At 46.6% G+C, this 15,372-nt stretch overlaps 1 protein-coding gene across 5 annotated transcripts; it reads right to left on the bottom strand.

Moving 5' to 3' along the window:
• Positions 1-13,061: 13,061 nt before the first annotated feature.
• Positions 13,062-14,947, bottom strand: LOC123408397 (proteoglycan 4-like). 5 transcript variants are annotated; one of them, XM_045101514.1, is made up of 2 exons: positions 14,519-14,947; positions 13,062-14,396 (listed from the first exon to the last, which is right to left on the bottom strand). In XM_045101514.1, the coding sequence occupies exon 2, from the start codon at positions 14,348-14,350 to the stop codon at positions 13,175-13,177; it is 1,176 nt and encodes a 391-aa protein (XP_044957449.1). In that variant the 5' UTR covers positions 14,351-14,396; positions 14,519-14,947; the 3' UTR covers positions 13,062-13,174. The 5 variants fall into 5 exon arrangements, with proteins under 5 accessions (XP_044957449.1, XP_044957451.1, XP_044957450.1 ...); XM_045101516.1 differs by having other exon boundaries at positions 13,062-14,399; XM_045101515.1 differs by having other exon boundaries at positions 14,515-14,947.
• Between the last annotated feature and the right edge of the window lie 425 nt (positions 14,948-15,372).

Below are 15,372 nucleotides of genomic sequence, written 5' to 3' on the forward strand. Positions count from 1 at the left end.
AGGAGGCGAAGAACGTCATTGTGTTGTATGTGTGCTGAACGCGGAGGTGTCGTCCGTTCGACACTAGATTGGGATGGATCATGATGGGATCGCGGGACGGACTGCGATTTAGATCACGAAGATGTTCGACTACATCAACTATTTTATATACACTTCCGCTTATCGATCTACAAGGGTATGTAGATATACTCCCCCCTCTCATAGATTTTGATCTCCATAGTTTGTTCTTGGTGAGCGTAGGAAAAATTTTCTTTCCCATGCGACGTTCCCCAACACTTCTTCCCAAACATCTCCGTTGACGTTGAAGTAGCCAACACCTTGCTTCTTCCGATGTCCTCCTTGCTTGCGCGCAATTTCCTCAAATTTCTTACTTCCCGCAAGACTCTTGAAGACACCTCTCTCTATAATCCCTTTCAATAAATCGTTTTCTTGCTCAAGTGTAACTTGGCTAAGAGAATTATTAGTGGGATCAAGAGAGCTACTAGCAACAACATCATTTGATTTAGCTTTAGCATTGTTTTTACTAGTAGAAGAAACTTTCTTGTCTTTGTTACTATTGTTCTTAGGTTTAACTTGTGGAACAAAATTAGACAAGAGTAATCGTTTGGCTAGATAAGAAGAACTCTGCTTTCGAAGATCGTCATTGATTGCTTTTAGGAACTCATGCTCTTGTTCTAAATTTAGCTTCTCTAAGCGTAGATTTTCATGATTTCTTGCAAGCTCTCTATGATCTTCTAGAGTTTTTTCATGAGCTAACTTAAGAGTGTTTAATTCTTTAGTTAGTCGTTCAATTTATTTCTTATCGTCATCATTCGATTTCTGTTGACTCGCATGACAGTTACCAAGTTCATTTTCAGCATTATCACTAGTCTTATCAAGAAGCAAGTCATCTTCTCCTAACAAGTCATCCTCATCACTATCAAAGACAAAATTCTCGGGGTGTGATACCTTGGGGCCTTTTGCCATGAAGCAATTTACAATCCCTTCGTTTGGTGAATCAAATATGTCGTAGGAGTGGGAGGAAACAAGTGCAATGCCGGCAACACCTTCATCTTGACTATAGTTAGAGTTGGAGTGGTACCTTCTCTCGGATTGGTTGTCATACTCAGAGCCAGAAACCCATTCATCAACATGAGCTTGATGTCTTCTTCTAGAGCTTCTCTTGGTGTATTTGTCCTTCTTCTCCGATTCCTTGCCTCTCCTGGAGTGTATTCGTTCATAATGATCTTCTCTACTCTTTCCCTCTCTGCAAGGTGACTCATCTTTTGGGCTTCGCCTACGAGGTGACTTTTCTCTTCGTTTGTAGGGAGCCGAGCACTCATTGGAGTAGTGTCCGGGCTTCCCATAGTTGTAGCAATTTCGGTCACGACTGGACGAACGCTTCTCATCATGTCTTGAGCTTGAGCTTATCTCTTTGCCTCCACTCTTGTAGAACTTGTTGAATTTTCTGACCATGAGGCTTATCTCTTCTGCTCTTCATTAGTGAAAAGATTGTCCTTTTGAGTAGCGGGAGCATCTCTTGAAGCTTTGTAAGCACCACTTGACTTGTTCTGCAGCTCATCTTTGTCCTTGAGTGACATCTCATGAGCAACAATCCTACCAATGACTTCAGTTGGCTTGAGATCTTTGTAGTTTGGAATCATTTGGATCAATGTGCACACGGTGTCATACTTTCCATCAAGTGCTCTAGGTATCTTCTTGACAATGAATTTGTCGGTCATCTCTTCGCTTCCTAAGTCGGCAATCTCATTTGTGATGAGAGCTAGCCTAGAGTAGATTTCAATGACTCCTTCACCATCCTTCATCTCAAACTTGTCAAGCTGGCTTTGAAGCACATCCAACTTAGATTCTCTAACAGAATCGATGCCATCGTGCATATCAATCAAAGTACCCCAAATTTCCTTTGCAATCTCAAGGCGACTGACTTTGTTGAATTCTTCGGGCATAGGCAGTTGAATATGATGTCGCAGGCTTGTGCATTGAATTGCAACATCTACAATTCTTCCGCTGTCGCATCACGATCTGGTTATTTCCCTTCTCCGAAGAAATCAGCTTGCACACCAACACGAACAAAGCCTCATACGGCAGGATTATAACCAAGAATATGTATTTTCATCTTATGCTTGCAAATAGCAAAATTAGTGCCATCGAAAATGGACCTCTACGATGATAACTTCCCTCACTAGACGCCATACTCTCCTAGGTTGTGAAACCAATGCAATGGAGACCAAAGCTTTGATACCACTTGTAGGATCGAAATTATGTTTAGAGCGGGGGTGATTAGACTACTTGACAAGATAAAAACTTAGCATTTCCCAATTTTTAGTGTGGGCCAGTTTTAGCAATTATGACTAGTCAAGTACACCCTACACATGCACATTTAACAGTATATAGCAGCGGAAAGTAAAACATGCAAGTGTAAAGTAAGGAAATGTAGGGAGATCACGCATGAGGTTGACATGGCGATTTTTGGCATGGTTCCGATAGGTGGCGCTATCGTACGTCCATGTTAGTGGAGACTTCAACCAACGGAGGGTAACAGTTGCGGGAGTGTTGGAAATATGCCCTAGAGGCAATAATAAATTAGTTATTATTATATTTCTTTGTTCATGATAATCGTTTATTATCCATTCTATAATTGTATTGATTGGAAACACAATACTTGCTAGTTGACTAGCTCGTTGATCAAATATGGCCAAGGTTTCCTGGCCATAGGCAAGTGTTGTTACTTGATAACACGATCACATCATTAGGAGAATCATGTGATGGACTAGACCCAAACTAATAGACGTAGCATGTTGATCGTGTCATTTTGTTGCTACTGTTTTCTGCGTGTCAAGTATTTGTTCCTATGACCATGAGATCATATAACTCACTGACACCGGAGGAATGCTTTGTGTGTATCAAACGTCGCAACGTAACTGGGTGACTATAAAGATGCTCTACAGGTATCTCCGAAAGTGTTAGTTGAGTTAGTATGGATCGAGACTGGGATTTGTCACTCCGTGTGACGGAGAGGTATCTCGGGGCCCACTCGGTAATACAACATCACACACAAGCCTTGAAAGCAATGTGACTTAGTGTAAGTTGCGGGATCTTGTATTACGGAACGAGTAAAGAGACTTGCCGGATCTTGCGGGGTCTTGTATTAGGTCCCGCTATTGGATATTGACCGAGGAGTCTCTCAGGTCATGTCTACATAGTTCTCGAACCCGCAGGGTCAGCACACTTAAGGTTCGACGTTGTTTTATGCGTATTTGAGTTACATGGTTGGTTACCGAATGTTGTTCGGAGTCCCGGATATGATCACGGACGTCACGAGCATTTCGGAATGGTCCGAAAACGAAGATTGATATATAGGATGACCTCATTTGATTACCGGAAGGTTTTCGGAGTTACCGGGAATGTACCGGGAATGACGAATGGGTTCCAGGTGTTCACCGGGGGGGGGGGGCAACCCACCCCGGGGAAGCCCATAGGCCTTGGGGGTGGTGCACCAGCCCTTAGTGGGCTGGTGGGACAGCCCAAGAAGGCCCTATGCGCCATAGGAAGAAAATCAAAGAGAAAAGGAAAAAAAAAGAGGAGGTGGGAAAAGGGGGAAGGACTCCTCCTTCCAAACCTAGTTGGACTCGGTTTGGAAGGGGAGGGTTGCCCCCCTTGGGAGTCCTTGGACCCCAAGGCAAGGCTCCCGCTCCTCCCCCTATATATACGGAGGTTTTAGGGCTGATTTGAGACAACTTTGCCACGGCAGCCCGACCACATATCTCCACGGTTTCACCTCTAGATCGCGTTTCTGTGGAGCTCGGGCGGAGCCCTGCTGAGATAAGATCACCACCAACCTCCGAAGCGCCGTCACGCTGCCGGAGAACTCATCTACCTCTCTATCTCTCTTGCTGGATCAAGAAGGCCGAGATCATCGTCGAGCTGTACGTGTGCTGAACGCGGAGGTGCCGTCCGTTCGGCACTAGATCGTGGGACTGATCGCGGGACGGTTCGCGGGGCGGATCGAGGGACGTGAGGACGTTCCACTACATCAACCGCGTTCACTAACGCTTCTGCTGTGCGGTCTACAAGGGTACGTAGATCGAACATCGCCTCTCGTAGATGGACATCACCATGATAGGTCTTCGTGCGCGTAGGAAAATTTTTGTTTCCCATGCGAAGTTCCCCAACAGTGTCATCATGAGCTAGGTCCATGCGTAGATGTCTTCTCGAGTAGAACACAAAAGTTTTTGTGGGCGGTGATGTGCGTTTTGCTGCCCTCCTTAGTCTTTTCTTGATTCCGCGGTATTGTTGGATCGAAGCGGCTCGGACCGACATTACTCGTATGCTTACGAGAGACTGGTTTCATCGCTACGAGTAACTCCGTTGCTCAAAGATGACTGGCGGGTGTCAGTTTCTCCAACTTTAGTTGAATCGGAATTGACCGAGGAGTTCCTTGGATGAGGTTAAATAGCAATTCATATATCTCCGTTGTGGTGTTTACGTAAGTAAGATGCAATCCTACTAGATACCCATGGTCACCACGTAAAACATGCAACAACAATTAGAGGACGTCTAACTTGTTTTTGCAGGGTATGCTTGTGATGTGATATGGCCAACGATGTGATGTGATATATTGGATGTATGAGATGATCATGTTGTAATAGTTAATATCGACTTGCACGTCGATGGTACGGCAACCGGCAGGAGCCATAGGGTTGTCTTTAAACTAACGTTTGTGCTTGCAGATGCGTTTACTATATTGCTAGGACGTAGCTTTAGTAGTAATAGCATGAGTAGAATGACAACCCCGATGGCGACACGTTGATGGAGATCATGATGATGGAGATCATGGTGTGACGCCGGTGACAAGAAGATCGTGCCGGTGCTTTGGTGATGGAGATCAAGAAGCACATGATGATGGCCATATCATGTTACTTATGAACTGCATGTGATGTTAATCCTTTATGCACCTTATCTTGCTTAGAACGACGGTAGCATTATGAGGTGATCTCTCACTAAAATTTCAAGACGAAATTGTGTTCTCCCCGACTGTGCACCGTTGCGACAGTTCTTCGTTTCGAGAAACCACGTGATGATCGGGTGTGATAGACTCAACGTTCACATACAACGGGTGCAAAACAGTTGCACACGCGGAACACTCGGCTTAAGCTTGACGAGCCTAGCATGTGCAGACATGGCCTCGGAACACATGAGACCGAAAGGTCGAGCATGAATCGTATAGTTGATATGATTAGCATAGAGATGCTTACCACTGAAACTATTCTCGACTCACGTGATGATCGGACTTGAGATAGTGGATTTGGATCATGTACCACTGAAATGACTAGAGAGATGTACTTTTTGAGTGGGAGTTCTTAAGTAATATGATTAATTGAACTAATTGTCATGAACATAGTCTAATGGTATTTGTGAATTACGATGTAGCTTGCGCTATAGCTCTACTATTTTTATATGTTCCTAGAGAAAATTTAGTTGAAAGTTGATAGTAGCAAACTTTGAAGAGGATTGTCCTCGTTGCTGCGCAAAAGGCTTATGTCCTTAATGCACCACTCGGTGTGCTGCACCTCGAGCGTCGTCTATGGATGCTGTGAACATCCGACATACACGTTTCTGATGACTACACGATAGTTCAGTGCAAAATACTTAATGGCTTAGAAGCAAGGCACCGAAGACGTTTTGAAACGTCACGGGACATAAGTGATGTTCTAAAGAGATGAAATTGTGATTTCATGCTCGTGCCCTTGTTGAGAGGTACGAGACCTCCAACAAGATTCTTTGTCCACAAAGTAAAGGAGAAAAGCTCAATCGTTGAGCGTGTGCTCAGATTGTCTAAGTACGACAATCACTTGAATCAAGTGGGAGTTAATCTTCCAGATGAGATAGTGATGGTTCTCCAAAGTCACTACCACCAAATTGTGAGAGCTTCGTGATGAACTATAACATATCAAGGATAGATACAATGATCCTTGAGCGATTCGCGATGTTTGACACTGCGAAAGTAGAAATCAAGAAGGAGCATAAATAGTTGATGGTTTGTAAAACCTCTAAGTTTCAAGAAAGGCAAGGGCTAGAAGGGATACTTCGTGAAACGGCAAAACAGTTGCTGCACTAATGAAGAGACCCAAGATTAAACCCAAACCCGAGACTAAGTGCTTCTGTAATGAGGGGAACAGTCACTGAGGCGGAGCAACTCTAGATACTTGGTAGATCAGAAGGCTGGCAAAAGTCGAAAGAAGTATATTTGATATACATGATGTTGATGTATACTTTACTAGTACTCCTAGTAGCATGAGGGTATTGGATACCAGTTCGGTTGCTAAGTGATTAGTAACACGAAATGAAAGCTACGGCATAAACGGAGACTAGCTAAAGGCGAGGTGACGATACGTGTTGGAAGTGTTTCCAAGGTTGATATGATCAAACGTCGCACGCTCCCTCTACCATTGGGATTGGTGTTAAACCTAAATAATTGTTATTTGGTGCTTGCGTTAAGCATGAACATGATTGGATCGTGTTTATTGCAATACGATTATTCATTTAAAGAGAATAATGGTTACTCTATTTTCTTAAATAATCACCTTCAATGGTTTATTGAATCTCGATCGTAGTGTTACACATGTTCATGATATTGGTGCCAAAAGATATGAGGTAATGATGATAGTACCACTTACTTGTGGCACTGCCGCTTGAGTCATGTTGGTATAAATTGCATGAAGAGGCTCCATGCTGATGGATCTTTATACTCACTTGATTTTGAATCACTAGTGACATGCAAATCACACCACATGAGCAAGGCATTGTTTTCATTGAGATGAAACAAGATAGTAACTTGTTGGAAGTGATACATTTTGATGTATGCAGTCCAATGGGTGCTGAGGCACGCAGTGGATATCATTATGTTCTTACTTCAATGACGATTTGAGTAGATACTAGAGTATTTGCTTAATGAATCACAAGTCTGAAATATTGAAAAGTTCAATTCTGTTTCAGAGTGAAGTTCGTCGTAACAAGAGGATAAACTGTCTACGATATGATCATAGAAATGAATATCTGAGTAACGAGTTTTGGTACGCAGTTAAGACAATGTGGAAATTGTTTCGCGGTTCATGCCACCTAGAACATCATAGTGTGATGATGTGTCTGAACGTCATAGCCACACACTATTTGGTATGGTGCATGCTATGATGTCTCTTATCGAATTACCACTATCGTTTATGGGTTAAGCATTAGAGACAACCGCATTCACTTTAATTAGGGCACCACGTATTTCCGTTGAGATGACACAGTATAGACTGAGGTTTAGAGAAATCTAAACTGTCGTTTCTTGAAAGTTTGGGGTTTCGACACTTATGTGAAAAAGTTTCAGTCTGATAAGCTCGAACCCAAAGCGGATAAATGCATCTTCATAGGATATCCAAAACAGTTGGGTACATCTCCTATCTCAGATCCGAAAGCAAAGTGTTTGTTTCTAGAAACGGATCCTTTCTCGAGGAAAGGTTTCTCTCGAAAGAATTGAGTGGGAGGGTGGTAGAACTTGATAAGGTTATTGAACCATCACTTCAACCAGTGTGTAGCAGGCCGCAGGAAGTTGTTCCTGTGGCGCCTACACCAATTGAAGTGAAAGCTGATGATGGTGATCATCGAGCATCAAATCAAGTTACTACAAATCTCGTAGGTTGACAAGGTCGCGTACTACTGCAGAGTGGTACGGTAACCCTGTCTTCGAGGTCATGTTGTTGAGCAACAGTGAACCTACGAGTTATGGAGAAAGCAATGATGGGCCCGGATTCCGACAAATGGCTGGAAGCCATGAAATCCGAGAGAGGATCCATGTATGAAAACAAAGTGTAGACTTTGGAAGAACTACTTGATGGTCATAGGACTATTGAGTAAAGATGGATCTTTAAAAGGAAGACAGACGATGATGGTGATAAGTCACTATTAAGAAAAGCTCGACTTGTCGCAAAGATGTTTCCGACAAGATCAAACAGTTGACTATGATGAGACTTTCTCACTCGTAGCGATGCTAAAAGTCTGTTAGAATTATGTTAGTAGTTGCTGCATTATTTATGAAATATTGCACATAGGATGTCAAAACATTGTTTTCTCGACGGTTTCCTTGAGCAAACATTGTATGTGATACAACCAGGAGGTTTTGTCTATCCTAAAGATACTAACAAGTATGCAAGCGCCAGCAATCCTTCAATGGACTGGTGCAAGCATCTCGGAGTTGGAATATACACTTTGATGAGATGATCAAAGATTTTGGGTTTGTACAAGGTTTATGAGAAACTTGTATTTCCAAAGAAGTGAGTGGGAGCACTATAGAATTTCTGATAAGTATATGTGGTTGACATATTGTGGATCAGAAGTAATGCAGAATTTCTGTAAAGCATACAAGGTTGTTTGAAAGGAGTTTTCAAAGGAATACCTGGATTGAGCTACTTGAACGTTGAGCATCAAAGATCTATGGAGATAGATCGAAAGCGCTTAATGGAAGTTTCAACAAGATGCATGCCTTGACAAGTTTTGAAGGAGTTCAAAATAGATCAGCAAAGAAGGAGTTCTTGGTTGCGTTGTAAGGTGTGAATTTGAGTAAGACGCAAAACCCGACCACGGCAGAATAAAGAGAATATACGAAGGTCGTCTTCTGTGCCTTAGCCGTAGACTCTAAAGTATGCCATGCTAAGTACCGCACCTGATGTGTGCCTTGCAGCAAGTCTGTTGAGAGGTACAGAGAGTGATCCATGATTGAATCACTAGCAGCGCTCAAAATTTATCCTTAGTAACTGATGGACTAAGGAATTTTTCTCGATTATGGAGGTGGTTAAAGAGTTCGCCGTAAAGGGTTACGTCGATGTAAGCTTTGACACTAATCCGAATAACTATGAGTAGTGAAACGGATTCGTATAGTAGAGTAGATATTTGGAGTATTTCCGAATAGCACATAGTAGCAGCATCTATAAGGTGACATAAAGATTTGTAAAGAACACACGGATCTGTAAATTTCAGAACCGTTGACTGAAACCTCTCTCATGAGCAAGACGTGATCAGACCCCATAACTATATGGGTGTTGGATTCGTTGGAATCACATGGTGATGTGAACTAGATTATTGACTCTAGTGCAAGTGGGAGACTGTTGGAAATATGACCTAGAGGCAATAATAAATTAGTTATTATTATATTTCTTTGTTCATGATAATCGTTTATTATCCATGCTATAATTGTATTGATTGGAAACACAATACTTGTGTGGATACATAGACAAAAACACTGTCCCTAGTAAGCCTCTAGTTGACTAGCTCGTTGATCAAAGATGGCCAAGGTTTCCTGGCCATAGGCAAGTGTTGTTACTTGATAACGGGATCACATCATTAGGAGAATCATGTGATGGACTAGACCCAAACTAATAGACGTAGCATGTTGATCGTGTCATTTTGTTGCTACTGTTTTCTGCGTGTCAAGTATTTGTTCCTATGACCATGAGGTCATATAACTCACTGACACCGGAGGAATGCTTTGTGTGTATCAAACGTCGCAACGTAACTGGGTGACTATAAAGATGCTCTACAGGTATCTCCGAAAGTGTTAGTTGAGTTAGTATGGATCGAGACTGGGATTTGTCACTCCGTGTGACGGAGAGGTATCTCGGGGCCCACTCGGTAATACAACATCACACACAAGCCTTGAAAGCAATGTGACTTAGTGTAAGTTGCGGGATCTTGTATTACGGAACGAGTAAAGAGACTTGCCGGTAAACGAGATTGAAATAGGTATGCGGATACTGATGATCGAATCTCGGGCAAGTAACATACCGAAGGACAAAGGGAATGACATACGGGATTATATGAATCCTTGGCACTGAGGTTCAAACGATAAGATCTTCGTAGAATATGTAGGATCCAATATGGGCATCCAGGTCCCGCTATTGGATATTGACCGAGGAGTCTCTCGGGTCCTGTCTACATAGTTCTCGAACCCGCAGGGTCAGCACACTTAAGGTTCGACGTTGTTTTATGCGTATTTGAGTTATATGGTTGGTTACCGAATGTTGTTCGGAGTCCCGGATATGATCACGGACGTCACGAGGGTTTCGGAATGGTCCGCAAAAGAAGATTGATATATAGGATGACCTCATTTGATTACCGGAAGGTTTTCGGAGTTACCGGGAATGTACCGGGAATGACGAATGGGTTCCGGGTGTTCACCGGGGGGGGGGCAACCCACCCCGGGGAAGCCCATAGGCCTTGGGGGTGGCGCACCAGCCCTTAGTGGGCTGGTGGGACAGCCCAAGAAGGCCCTATGCGCCATAGGAAGAAAATCAAAGAGAAAAGGAAAAAAAAAGAGGAGGTGGGAAAAGGGGGGAAGGACTCCTCCTTCCAAACCTAGTTGGACTCGGTTTGGAAGGGGAGGGTTGCCCCCTTGGCTCGACCGACCCCCTTGGGAGTCCTTGGACCCCAAGGAAAGGCTCCCCCTCCTCCCCCTATATATACGGAGGTTTTAGGGCTGATTTGAGACAACTTTGCCATGGCAGCCCGACCACATATCTCCACGGTTTCACCTCTAGATCGCGTTTCTGCGGAGCTCGGGCGGAGCCCTGCTGAGATAAGATCACCACCAACCTCCGGAGCGCCGTCACGCTGCCGGAGAACTCATCTACCTCTCCGTCTCTCTTGCTGGATCAAGACGGCCGAGATCATCGTCGAGTTGTACGTGTGCTGAACGCGGAGGTCCCGTCCGTTCGGCACTAGATCGTGGGACTGATCGCGGGACGGTTCGCGGGGCGGATCGAGGGACGTGAGGACGTTCCACTACATCAACCGCGTTCACTAACGATTCTGTTGTGCGGTCTACAAGGGTACGTAGATCGAACATCCCCTCTCGTAGATGGACTTCACCATGATAGGTCTTCGTGCGCGTAGGAAATTTTTTGTTTCCCATGCGAAGTTCCCCAACAGAGAGTCCACGAAGAAGTGGCCTTGTCTATTCCACCACGGCTCCCGTCCACACTGGACTAGCCTCACTCAGGGTAGATCTTCACGAAATAGGCGATCTCCTTGCCCTTACAAACATCTTGGTTCAACTCCAAAACACGAAGTAGGAGGCTCCCAGGCGACACCTAACCAATCTATGAGGCACCACCCTCCAAAAGGTAATAGATGTGGTAGAACGATGAACTCCTTGCTCTTGTGCTTCTAAAGGTAGTCTCCTCAACACTCAACCACTCTCTCTTAGATTTGGCAGGGGTACGAGAGATTGATCTTGTGGAAAGCTACTTGGGGAGGCTAGAGATCAAGTTTCAAATGGTAGGAATGGAATATCTTGATCTCAACACGTAAGTAGGTGGCTCTCTCTCTCAGAAATATGAACCTGGCAATGAAGTGTGTGTTTTGAGTTCTTCCTCTACGAATGAGAGGTAGGTGGAGGGGTATATATAGGCAGCACACAAAATCCAACCGTTACACCATGATTGACCAACTCGGTGACACCGAAGTTACAAGCTCGATGGTACCGACTTGCTCAAAAGGCAATAACTTTGAATCTCGGTGGAACCGATCTACACAACTCGGTGGCACCGAAAAGGTGACTAACGGTCAGATGACACAACTCGGTGACACCAATACTCAAACTCGGAAATTCCAACTTCGTGTATCGGGGCAACAGAAAGTTGGTCGCATGAACTCGGTAGCACGAATGCAGTTTCGTTTGCACCGAAGTGGTAGTGTTTGGCTAGGATCTGTCTAAGTGTGAAATCGGTAGGGCCGAGTAGAAATTGTTGGTGGCATCGATTTTAGACATTTGGCTTGGGACAGATATATTTCGTGGAAGAGTGGCTGAGTATTTTTGGTGGCTAACTCTAAGCACTTGAGCAACCAATTCATCATAATACCTCATCCCCTTTTAATAGTATTGACTTTCCGATGGACTCAAATGTGATTTCTCACAAAAGTGTAAAATGAAGAGGCTTCTTACTTGAAGCGTGAGCCAATCTTATTTCTTCCTTCATTAAGGGGCATCTCCACTCAATCCTATAGCCAAAGCATATTTTAAACTTTTTTGAAATATACTTGGAAAAAACTCATTAGTCCAGTGATGCATATGCTGTGATTAATTACCAAAACCACCTTAGAGAGCCATTGTGTTTTCACATATGTTGCGATTAATTACCAAAACCACCTTAGGGAGCAATTGTGCTTTCAGACAATCCACCATCATCATAGAATTACGATGCCGCCACACACAGGATGAGGCCGCTGTCTTGCCTCACCTAGCCACCGTGTGCCAAATTGAATCCAACGGCAAGATCGGCCGGCGCCCAAGAACGATGGCCATCCTCCTGCCACTGCGCAAGGGCTTGGTATGGAGGGGTGTCGGAAGTGATTGATTCGGGGTTCTTGGTCGCCATTCAAGGGACCATCAGATCTGGGCATAGAACCCACAAGCGCATCCGTCAAGGCCGCTGCCTTCACCCATCATGGACACCGTGCTTGCCGAACGAGCCATGCCCTGAGCCTCCCGCTGCATCTTGCAGTCCAGAGGCACGTCGCCCCCACCTCTTAGCGCAAGCCAATAAAAACGCCTCGTCGCTGGTGTCAACGGAGCATGTCCAGCTTTGCTGGCTGGCGCCTTTTTTGGTGGCTAGACGAAGGAAGGGAGTGGAGGACGGCCGGCGGCCCGACGGTTTCTCCCCCTGGGTCGCGAAGGAGGGCGGCGCGGTGGTCTAGCTAGCTAGGTACATTTTGGATGCAGTTATTTCTTCGTGTGCTTCTTACTTCTTAGCCTAGATTGCCAAGGAATTGTAATTCGAGTTGTACTACACTACTATGTACTCCCTCCGTTCTTAATTATAAGTCTTTGTAAAGATTTTAGTAGTGGACTACGTACGAATGTATATAGTCATAGTTTAGAGTATAGATTCAATCATTTTGCTTCGTATGTAGACCCTTAGTGTAATCGCTTAAAAGACTTATATTTAGGAACGGAAGGAGTACTTGAGTTCTGATTGGAATGAAAATTTGACGCCTTGAGCGCCTTCCCCCTTTTAAAAACAAAATGAAAAAACAAAATCTTTGCTGTACATTTCTCCTTAACAAAGGGTTGACAAATCACATCACAAGCACTCTAAAACGGCAACAAAAGTTACCAAAATCATCATCAAGCTGACGCCTAATCCTGCACAATCACCGCCGGCACTTCCCGATCGTCCAGCCTCTCCAACATCTGTGTTTCTCCGGCTTCGAGGACCTCCAGGACCTCCCTCAGCACGCGCTCCTCGTCCACCGACAGCTCCTCCATGGCCTCCTCCAGCTGCGCCACCAGCTCCGGATCGAACACCGCGCGCTCTCCGTGTTCCGCGGACTCGGACGGCGCCGCCGTCACGCTGCCGAACTTTGGCGTGACGTAGGAGCCCGGCGAGAACATCTGCCCGCCGCCGAGCAGCCAGTCCCTCAGGCTGCCGGACTTGCTGAAGTCGAAGCCCGGCGTCGCGCTCAGCTCGCCGAGCTGCCTCGCCCTCGCCCGCCTCTTCGCGCCGCCGGGCGCCTCCCCTAGTCCCGGAGCGCTGCTCGCGGTGGCCATCGAGTCTTGCTCCGTGGAGCTGCTCCGCGGCGGCGGCTCCACCGGCGCATCTGGTTCGAATTCCCTGCTCCCTGTGACCATCGCGCCTTGCTCCGAGGAGCTGCTCAGCGGCGGCGGCTCCACCGTCGCATCTGGTTCGGATTCCCTGCTCCCTGTGACCATCGCGCCTTGCTCCGAGGAGCTGCTCAGCGGCGGCGGCTCCACCGGCGCGTCTGGTTCGGATTCCCTGCTCCCTGTGGCCATCGCGCCTTGCTCTGAGGAGCTGCTCAGCGGCGGCGGCTCCACCGACGCGTCTGGTTCAGGCGCTGCTGGTGCTGTTACAGGCTCCGCTTTCTCCGGCGAGGCACACCGCGAAACCAGGGCGTCGAACTCCTCCAGCGTGCGGAAGCTGACGGCCCTCCCGGCCGCGCCATCCGATGCGCACCGGGGCGACAAGGTTTCGCCGCCGCCTGTTTTCCGATCGTCGCCTCGCTCATCGGCTCCTTCGGCGGTGTTCTCTTCCTCCAGCCCGGCGAGAAGGTCAGACACGTTGATCGTCTCGATCTTGGCCGGCGCCGGCGCGGGGGGCTGGTCGGCGGCGGCGTCGACCTTGCTCGTCCTGGCGGCGGAGCTGGGGGTGCGGAGGAGGGCCAGGAACTGGTCGCCGTTGGTCTTGGAGTTGGAGAGGATGATGTCCTCGACCAGGCTGCTCTTCTGGAACCCCTGGTTGGTCTTCTCTCGCAGGCTCCCTGACCTGGTCAGGACCTTGGAGGAGATGCACCCCATCGTTGGGCCGATCGATGATCTCCCGCCCTCAGCAGTCTATCTCGAACTTCTTGACACGCAGCGAAACAGAAGATCAGAAGTCTGAAACTGCATGTATCTTAAGGACAGCTCTCCAGATCATCTGAATTCTGTAGTATTAAGATAAGGAGAAGAATTACACCTACCTACCTGGGTTGTTGAAAAGATCCTCGATTCTACCGAGCTTGGACCGTCGACGGAGCGAGAAGGGAGGCGATTTGGAGCAGATTAGCAGCGGGGCAGCACATGGAGAGCACCGTGGAAAAGATCAAATCATGGCTGCAATTAATACGAGATGCACGGAGGCTTCCAAACGGAAGCGGCTGCCTCCCGTGGTTTTCGAGTCAACAAATGGCTTCTTAGTTTAATGGATCAAGAATTGTGGTGATACTACTATGATTTTTGTACGTAAAAAAAGAATGTGGTCATATGGACCAACGGGCGCCACGCCGCGCCACCAACCCCAGTTTGAACCCTCGGCGTTGGCAGTGACGTGGTGAAATGACGGAATAAGCGTCGGCTTGCTCGGCAATTTGAAACTTGACCATATAAAACGATCCTGTTTCCGATTTGTTGGTGGTGGCATTGCTGTGGTTTCCGTCTGAGCTGTGGGCAGCCTTGGACGCATGAGTGCACCTTCAATATGCCGCCGCCTAGTCATGAGGAGTGGGCTCCGCTAGTAGAAAAGGCCGTCATGCCGCGATAGAACGGGAGGAATGGAAAAGTCGTCCGCGTGGCGGGAGCGCCAACTGTGACCGGGTATCCACCGTCCGCTGCTCGTTCGACGGTGCAGGATCGGGTGGAGTCGTTGGAGGTCCCGCTGCGCCCAATAACCCCGGCGCCACGGCACACATGCACCCCGCCGCCGTACGGCAACTCAGACCCCAGACGGTGCCGATATCGACTTTCCAGCACATTTCTATTATCGTTCACCGAACTTTCTCTGTACGATACCAACAAGAGGAGGATGTGTACTCACGGGAACACGTCTCGAAAGCGCACGC

Source organism: Hordeum vulgare, chromosome 7H (assembly GCF_904849725.1).
Source record: "Hordeum vulgare subsp. vulgare chromosome 7H, MorexV3_pseudomolecules_assembly, whole genome shotgun sequence".
In the NCBI taxonomy this organism is placed as follows: domain Eukaryota; kingdom Viridiplantae; phylum Streptophyta; class Magnoliopsida; order Poales; family Poaceae; genus Hordeum; species Hordeum vulgare.

Coding starts and splice junctions, on each gene's coding strand:
- LOC123408397 (XM_045101514.1), bottom strand. CDS start 14,350: ATGGGGTGCATCTCCTCCAAGGTCCTGACCAGGTCAGGGAGCCTGCGA.